This window comes from Cariama cristata, unplaced genomic scaffold (genome assembly GCF_000690535.1).
Source record: "Cariama cristata isolate BGI_N322 unplaced genomic scaffold, ASM69053v1 scaffold17446, whole genome shotgun sequence".
NCBI lineage: Eukaryota > Metazoa > Chordata > Aves > Cariamiformes > Cariamidae > Cariama > Cariama cristata.
The window spans coordinates 1-8,668 of NW_009620550.1; the positions used below are offsets into that span (position 1 = coordinate 1).

An 8,668-nucleotide genomic window follows, 5' to 3' on the forward strand; every position below is an offset into this window, starting at 1 on the left:
AGAAAGCTGCACGCTGAGCACTTTGGCCCCTTTGGCTGCAACTACCAACGTTGTGCTTCACCTCTGCGAGCGTTAGAAGCAAAGAGCGAGCTAACCGAGAAAAGGATCTTGGCTGATATCCCTGAATCGGCGATATCTATTCCAAGTTAAAATGCTAGCAGCTTGCCCACGCAAATGCTTCCACCGCTCCTGCTGCCAGAGGAGATGAGACAGGTGTTGCGGTGTTGCAGTGGGAACCTTTACTGTGAGCTCGGGGCGCCGTCGGGATTTTTCAGTCTTTCGTTAGCACAAGCCAAAGCCGCCTCCCCTTGCTCCTTTTCTAGCAAGAGTTGCAAGAGTTCATGTTTGTTGTATAAACAGAAAAACTAAAGGACAACTTGTCAAATGTTGGCTCTCCTTGTTCACTTCTTCCTGCTCCAGAACTCCCCGTACCGAGAATTTTTAAAACAAGGCTTTAAAAAGGGCAAAACTGTTTTTCAGAGTGTTTTTGGAAAAGCTGGCATTTGCCCTTTTAAAAATGTATTCTGTAGTGCCATGTGTATTTACCTAAACATCTCTGCTTTTTTATGTTCCATTTACAGCCATCTGTCTGTCTGGATGTACCGAACAGAATGGATATTGCAACAAGCCTGGAGAGTGCATGTGAGTAGATGGCAATTGCAATCTGAACTTCAGTTAAAATGTCACCTTGTAATAGAAACTTAAACTCTTTTCCATGTCATTAATGTTTTAATTTGACTTTACTTTTAGCTGTCGTCCCGGTTGGCAAGGCCGCTACTGCGATGAATGCATTCCCCACATAGGCTGCCGCCACGGGACTTGTAAAACACAATGGCAGTGCATCTGTGATGAAGGATGGGGTGGCCTCTTCTGTGATCAAGGTTAGTTCTGAAGGTTGTGCTTATGACTCTGGACTGGGAACTCCTCAGTACCAGACTAAGGAACCTGAGCCATTGGATCTAGAATTAAATTTCCGCAAGGTACATGTTTGTAGGCATCGGTTTGTACCACCGCTGTCTTAGACACCAGTTCTTGTATTTGTAGTAATTTTGTCTGAGAACAAGCAAACCTTTTTGGTAGCTGCAGTTTTTCTCTTGCAAAAAAAAGTTTCTCTCTTGGAAAAAAAAAAACAACCACCTGGATGAGTGTTGAACAGACAAGTTTTCTGCCTGCTCAAGTTAAGTGCAACTTATTCCCTGTACAGCTATAACAATTTACTAAACAGTTTCCAGCAGCAGTAAACACCATCATTTGGGCCTTCCTTATTTTGCATACAAGGAAGTTAACTCATGTGATAAGTCTAGAGCATGAGAGAAAAATCATGTAAGCAAGAATGAAAAGTACAGGTTCCATTTTAAGGTACACCAGACCACTTCCACCTATTCAACCCACTGAATCACTGAACCGCAGCCAGCTGAGCAGTCATGTCCTCAAGGCCATATATGCACTGCTGGCACTGAGATCATGAAGTGCTCGAAGCAAACTAAGTGTTTTCAAGACAGTTACAGGATTAAGATGGCGAAGTCTGAATTAAGCAGGGAAAGTAAAGTTGCAGATTTTTTTCCTGCTTGTAGTTATCTATTAACTAGTTGTACTCCAATTACTCTATGGTATATAGAGAGATAATAAAGATTTTCTGCTTATGTCCTGTGAACTTGTGTGCTTAACCTCCATCTCAAATTTAAAGGGGGCGGGGGGGGGGGGAGGGAAAGGACCATCAAGCTTGGCAGAGCATTTAGACAGTTTAAACTACTAACATCCATAACAAGAGAGCATGGTAAATAAACAATAAAAGATTTCTAGTGTTTATGTAAATCTCCAAGCCAAAACATCTTTATTTCCTCCGTGCCTCCCCAGAATGTGCCTCGGAGCACACCTTTTAAAGACGGGGCTCACTGTTTTAGCGTGTAACATGTTGTGCACAAAGTGTCTGTAGTGCTGTGGCGTGTCTTTTGGAGAACAAACACTTACAAAGTACAGTTTCCAACTTGGCACCTACATCCCATTGCAGCTAAGGGGTTTATGCACACAAAAAAGGGAGAGTATACCAAAGCACTAGGAAAGTTAAATTTTTGCCAGGTCTCTCAAAATTCAGAGCTGACGTATTACAGCGATGGACGTAGAGAAGTATCTAAAATTGATGATAATCTGAAACATCTGATTATTACTGATAATAACCTGGATAGTCATCTCCAGTATTCCTATTGATAGCAAAATGAAATACTTCATTGAAAATTCTGTCTTTTTTGTTAAGTAAAGCGTTTTTATATGAATGTCTTTTCCCAGCTGTCAAAGATGTTTTCTCTAACTCCTGGTATCTTTACAGATCTGAACTACTGCACTCACCACAGACCATGCAAAAACGGAGCAACTTGCATGAACACCGGCCAGGGCAGCTATACGTGTTCATGCAAACCTGGCTTTACGGGCGTCGACTGCGAACATGAGATCAGCGAGTGTGACAGCAATCCCTGTAGGAACGGCGGTAGTTGCACGGTAAGGGCATTTTAAATGTAAAGCCTTTGTGTGAAGCAAGCCCCGGTATACCTTTTCAGAAATGGTTCTGTAACAACGTAATGGGAATTCGATAGTACACAGGTTCATTACCGACGCTCACAACTAGCATACTGAACCCTTCCCGAGAGGTGTCAGCGGAGGAAGTCTGTTACAGGAGGAGATGTATCATCTAGATTAGAGCTAGGCAACTGATCCTTAGGTTTCTGTGGCAGCCATTATGAGAGCCTGGCAAGATCCAGGGTTGGTGAGGGAGCAGATCTGTAAAAAATAAGCTTCTCAGATCAAGGTTCATACAGAAATGCGCAAAGTCTGTATTTTAATAGCAAACGAAAGAAAACTTCTGCTTTCTGCTCTGGGAGCGTAGCGTCAGACAATATGAGGGTAATCAGCTGAAACACTTTCTGTGAAACAGGGTTCTGCATTTTTAGTTTCCTGCAGTCTAGTGTTTCAGTGTGTGTTTGGACCCAGTCAATGATTGATTCTACCTGTTGATAAAGACTGACCGATCATAGATACCAAATGTAATCCGATGCACGTTTAGATTAAAGCTAATGGCGCAAGGCCCTAGCTCCCTTCTCCCAAAGCCTTGGGCATACAGTACTTGGAAAGAAGAAACAGTTTCGTTACGATCTAAGCGGCGGAACTTATCCATGGCAAAGCAACGCAAGCCCTTGTAAAGAAAAAAAGGGCCCTCATGCCGAGGGTAAATGGCCAGATCGCAGCTGTGTAGGTTGACGCATGCCATTCTGCTCTGGGAGGACCTCGGGAATCCCATTAGACAGTAGTGGTGTTAGTAGTGGTTTTGTCTGGCTGCCTGTAGGGTCCCTGGAACTGCATCTGCTCCGCTTGCGTAGCTGCCTGATTACTCCTACACGCTGAGTACGGCCGATTCACAGCTCTATCCGTCACAGTCCAGCCTGCAGTTATTTACTCTCCAAATGTCGCTTTTGCCACATGAAAGCATGGATGAGAAGGGACTGAACAGCACTTGCTGCCGACCAAAAATAAGCGTGCAAGCAGCTCTCATTTGGTGCCATCAAGTAACGCTGGCCTAACGTTGTGTTTTGCAGGATATGGAGAACGGTTATCACTGCCTGTGCCCCCCTGGCTACTATGGCACTCACTGTGAGCACAGCGCTTTGACGTGTATAGATTCTCCGTGCTTTAACGGTGGCACATGCTTGGAAAAAGAACAAGGGGCCAGCTACACTTGCGTTTGCCCTTTCGGCTTCACAGGATCAAACTGTGAAAAAAAAGTAGACAGGTGCACAAGCAACCCGTGTGCAAATGGTGAGTCTTTTTAGCAAAAAGTCTTGCGTCTCGGACTCGTTTGTGCTTTTCAGTGCAGAAGTGATAGAAATCCAATCTGACCTCCACTCTTCCTCTAATACATTAGTCCCTCTCCCCCACTGTATTCCACATCTACCCTAATTTTAGTCTCTGGCTGGGGGGCCAGCGAGGCGGTTCGCTGGCATTTTCTATGCAACAAAACAATGCACAAGGTTTATCATGTGATGGGGAAGATGGCAGAATTAAGTAAATTAAATTCACTTTATTATATATTGAGAAGGGTCATATTTTTAAGGCATGGTGGTACAACTAGGTAAACTAGAAGGAACTTTTACATGTGCGGTTGTTTTGTAAAATAACCGCCCTCTTCTTGAGATAGTATAAAATGCTAACTGGGGAGAGGTTTAGGTTTCCGAGTGAAGTGCATTGCAGACTAATATTATTTTTTTTTGACTTTTTTTTCCCTCAGATGGTAATTGCTTTTACCTTGGTCAGATTCGTGTGTGTCGTTGTCGGGCTGGTTTCTCTGGTCAGAAATGTGAGATAAACATCAATGATTGTGCCAGAAACCCATGTTCCAATGGGGGAACTTGTCATGACCTGATCAACGATTACACCTGCACGTGCTTGCCAGGCTACAGTGGCAGGAACTGTGATATCAAAACCAGAGATGAATGTGCTTCTGGGCCGTGTGAGAATGGAGGCACGTGCTACAGCGGACTTTATAGTGCCAACTTTGTCTGCTACTGTCCTTCTGGCTTCATGGGCAACCGTTGCGAATTGCCAGTTTATTCAGTGCCCGTTACGCTTCCTCCTAAACCAGTCCCCTGGATTGCTATATCCATGGGGGTGGGGCTGGTGGCTTTGCTCATACTGTTCTGCATGATAGCAATGGTCATCAGGCAGATGAGGATGCACCCAGAGCAGGACTTGGAGACAATGAACAACCTGTCTGACTTCCAGAAGGACAATCTCATTCCAGCTTCCCAGCTCAAAAACACCAATAAAAATAAAGACCTTGAAGTGGACTGTGGGCTGGAGAAATCAAACTACAAACCCAAGAATCATAAACTGGACTACAATCTGGTAAAAGACCTGACAAGTAGAGGGACACAGGAAGATAAATATTACAAAAGTGAAAAGTGTTTAGGAGAAAAGTCTCCCCTCCGACTACACAGGTGAGCATGCAATCTTCCTTCTAGTCTTTCTTAAGGCCCCTCGTCTTCATACCGGTCTAGAAGTAGATGAGAAAATATGGAGGAAAAACAAACCTTGAGCAGATAATAGACGAAACAAACCAAAGCAAAGCCAGGAATCTTCATACTGGAGTTTGTCTGTCACGGCCCAGTGGTATCCTTAGCTAGGTCAATTAAATCGAGTGTTGGTGCAGGGTGCTGCTAGTATGGGTACTGTGAAGGGGAACGGGAGCGGCTAGGTCAGTGGTGAAAGTAAGAAGTGTCGTTCCTTCCTCAGCAGATCTTGGAGGAATAACAGTCAAGGCATATAGTGATTAAAAATAAGTATTTTGCTTATTAAGAAGGCAAAATGATCTGCTTGCTGAGAAGAATGATAGAGTAAAAATAACTACTCTTTTTCAAAAAGAGAAAAGGGCAGGTATTCACTGGCTCAGCAGTCTGCTGATACATGTACTGAAAGTCTTGTCTGGGATCTGCTGGTGGCTGTTACTCTGAGGGATGTGAGGAGCACACTATTAGGTGGGACGTGGCAGAAGCACAGGAAGACAGTAGCTATTCCTCACTTCCACTTCTCTAGTATAATGTCCTGCCATCGCATAGAACATGTGAAACTTCATCCTCTGCACTTCTCTCCCACACCTTCACGGCTATCTCATTCCACCCCTCCATATTCATGGTAGATTTTGAGAATCAGGCTTGTTAGTAGTCGGCTAACATTTTTTCCTCTCTGCCCTGCCTTAGTGAAAAACCGGAATGTAGGATATCAGCGATATGCTCTCCGAGGGATTCAATGTACCAGTCCGTCTTCGTGATAACAGAAGAAAGGAATGAGTGCATCATAGCCACAGAGGTAAGTACGTACACAGGTGGACAGGCATAAATTCACAAAGTAAAGGGGTTAATTATCCTTTAGAGTTGCATCTGAGAAGGTTACTCTGTTTCCAGGGATCCCGATGCTTCCCAGCATTCACCTCTCCTCTTCTGTGGCCCACACAGACCATACAGTGGGGAAAATAAAGAAATTAGCAGCTCTGACTTTATTAAACCAGAGGTTTTGAGCTTAGATAAGTCAGCGGGAGATGAAAGCACAGAACATGAGACCATAAAAATTCAGCACGTTGTAGGATTACTTCCTCTTAAGTAGGCAGTCAGCAAAAATGGAAATAATAAGCGTTCATAGGCCCATTGATGTAAAGCCATGTTTTTTTTCCCATAACTACAATGGATAATTTGTGTTCTGTGGAAACAGGCAAAGCTATAGATTTCCAGCAGAAGATGGAAGGTAACTGATCCTATTAGTGGATAGGCATAAGAGCCATTTAGGAAGTCTGGAAAGAGGTAATTTCAACCTCTTGGCGTGTAAGCTCCAGCTATATATTCTCTAACAGAAGCGAACGCATCTAGCTTTTGATGTTATATTGAAAAGTCAGAGGACAAATACACAAAAAAGGAAGGGCCTAGCATTGAACTTTAAAGACTTAAAAAAGCAGCAATTGAGGAACCAACCAGTTCCTGAAGAATTACTGACCCTTTGGAAAAAGGCTGAATGGAAGTTAAAGGCAGTTTGACATTAACCGATGTCTGCCTTCTTCAGCATAGCCATCTCTAGGACTAGCTTCAGACTCTGGGAAAGAGAAGCTTGCTGTGCTATATAGCAGTGATCTGTGAAGTCAGATCTGCAGGATTCTGTCTCCCTTGCCAGGGCGGATATCAGATTTCCTCTTGAAGGCAAGCTGGAACATAAGTCAACCAACAATATTAAAAGTTTAAGGCTAAGTGAAAGGATTTTCTAGTGACAGCTAGATGCTTCATTCCCATTAACTGACTTAAATACCATATCTTCCTTTGAAGATCTTGCTAGTCTCCCAGATTTACAACAGGCATCTCCAGAAGTGTTTTTATTTTCAGAATGGCAGCCCTTGAAACCTGTCTCCACATCATTCAGGCTTAATGCTTCTCAACACAAGCTATTTAGCTATACAATATGCTTTTTACAGAGACCTAATGCTAAGCATCCAGATTTGTAAGCATTCTTCCCCTCAGTCTAGGTAGAGAGGCTCATCATACAGATGACTTTTTTTGCTGGTGATTCTTTGTCTCCGGACCCAGCCAAAACGACTGAACACTGATAGTTAAACCGCAGTAATGCCTAGCTTAAATTGCTTTGGCTTGACATACTTGAATTGCAATTCGTTAGTTCTGCAGTACTCCATATGCTGTGCTTCCTTCTCATTCCTGGTGTTATTTTATATCCCAACAGGTATAAGACTGAAGATCAGCCCTTTTGCACCTCAGATTTGGTAATGCCAGTAGATGGACGTTCCTGCTGCATTGTTTACAATTCAGAACTGGATTGGACTGTTTTTAATTACATGCAACTTGCTGCTCTCAGGCGGAGGATGGAACTGGGTGAACTGGACAGACTGTGAATTTACTGAAAGATGCAATACACCTTTTTGTTCTTACTGCCCTTGTTTGAAGTTTGAGACCAGAAATCTCATTGGCTATAGAAGAGGGGAGGCAGAGGGAAGAGAGAGGGGTTTAAAATGCTGTTGTCTTAATTTGTTTTTAAAAGATGCTGAGGCCAGTTCCTCATGGACAGACCCCTGGCTTTCCAGAACTCTGGTTATGGGAGGTGCCGGTAGATGAGGAGGCACTTAACTGTCACAGATGTTGCCACGGAAGGTGTGAAGAAAGACACATTGCTATGCAGATAATGGATACAGCATAAACGAGGTCTCCATTTTTTTTTCTGGGTTTAAAAGTGCCTAAAATGTGTCAAGAGAATCTTAACAAGCCCAAACAGAGACTTGACTGCTCTTTTTGCAGTTACCTGAACAGTATTGGGCAGGGGTGGCTGATGCTTCCTGCTACACATCTATTTGCGTCTCCTCTCTCCTGCTGCATGTACTGGAGACTGTGTAAGGGGCGAGAGGAGGAAGGAAAGAGGAATACCGAATTTACATGTTATCTCATTTGGTGATGCTTTGGAGAACTGATTGACCCAAGCCACAATATGGGACAGGATTTTTCTGGATTTAAACATTCGAGAAGGAAAAGTTGTGATAAGGAATGTGTACTGCCTCTTCCCTATTGATAAGGAGGAGGAGGCATGATCCCAGCTCTATTTAAAGCCTTACAAATGCGTTTAAAATCAATCAGCTCCTAGAACCTTTATGCGCTGAGCTGTCTCAGCTGTTTTCATGCCCTTTGCACTACCAGTGATTGTGAATAGACATTACTTTTTTCTTCTCCTTCCTCATTCTCTCCCCCCGCCTTATTTTGACACAAACTGGGGGGGTCTATGTCGTGTTTCTGAATTAGGTGCCACGTTCTACTGCGATTAGTCTCAAAATTGCAGCTGTTACTTTCTGAAGGAGAAGAAGCAGTGTACCCCATCCCCCCCCCCCCCTTTCCCCCTTTTTCACCTGGTTGCCAAACTTTCCCCATTTCTCCATCTGGTTGCAAAACTCCCAACTCCTGTCCTTCATCCCGGTTCCAAATGCCCGACAGAGAAGCACCCACTGAGACACCCTCTGCCAAAACAGGTGGAGATTAGAGTTAGAAGGTTCTAGGATCGCCCTGTTTCTTTCATACCCACCCACTGCTACACAGAAAAGTGGAAGCCTGCCCCTGGAAACCAGAGGCGTGCAGAAGCTCTTTTC

The 8,668-nt window shown here is 43.8% G+C and overlaps 1 protein-coding gene across 1 annotated transcript; it reads left to right on the forward strand.

The window, feature by feature from the left end:
* Positions 1 to 581: 581 nt before the first annotated feature.
* DLL4 (delta-like 4 (Drosophila)) lies at positions 582 to 7,619 on the forward strand (the record flags this gene model as incomplete). The annotated part of the gene is made up of 7 exons (XM_009701655.1): positions 582 to 642; positions 751 to 881; positions 2,327 to 2,496; positions 3,588 to 3,807; positions 4,277 to 4,985; positions 5,745 to 5,853; positions 7,264 to 7,619. Coding segments are annotated over 7 exons (1,406 nt in total), but the record flags the coding sequence as incomplete, so codon positions are not given.
* Positions 7,620 to 8,668: the final 1,049 nt, after the last annotated feature.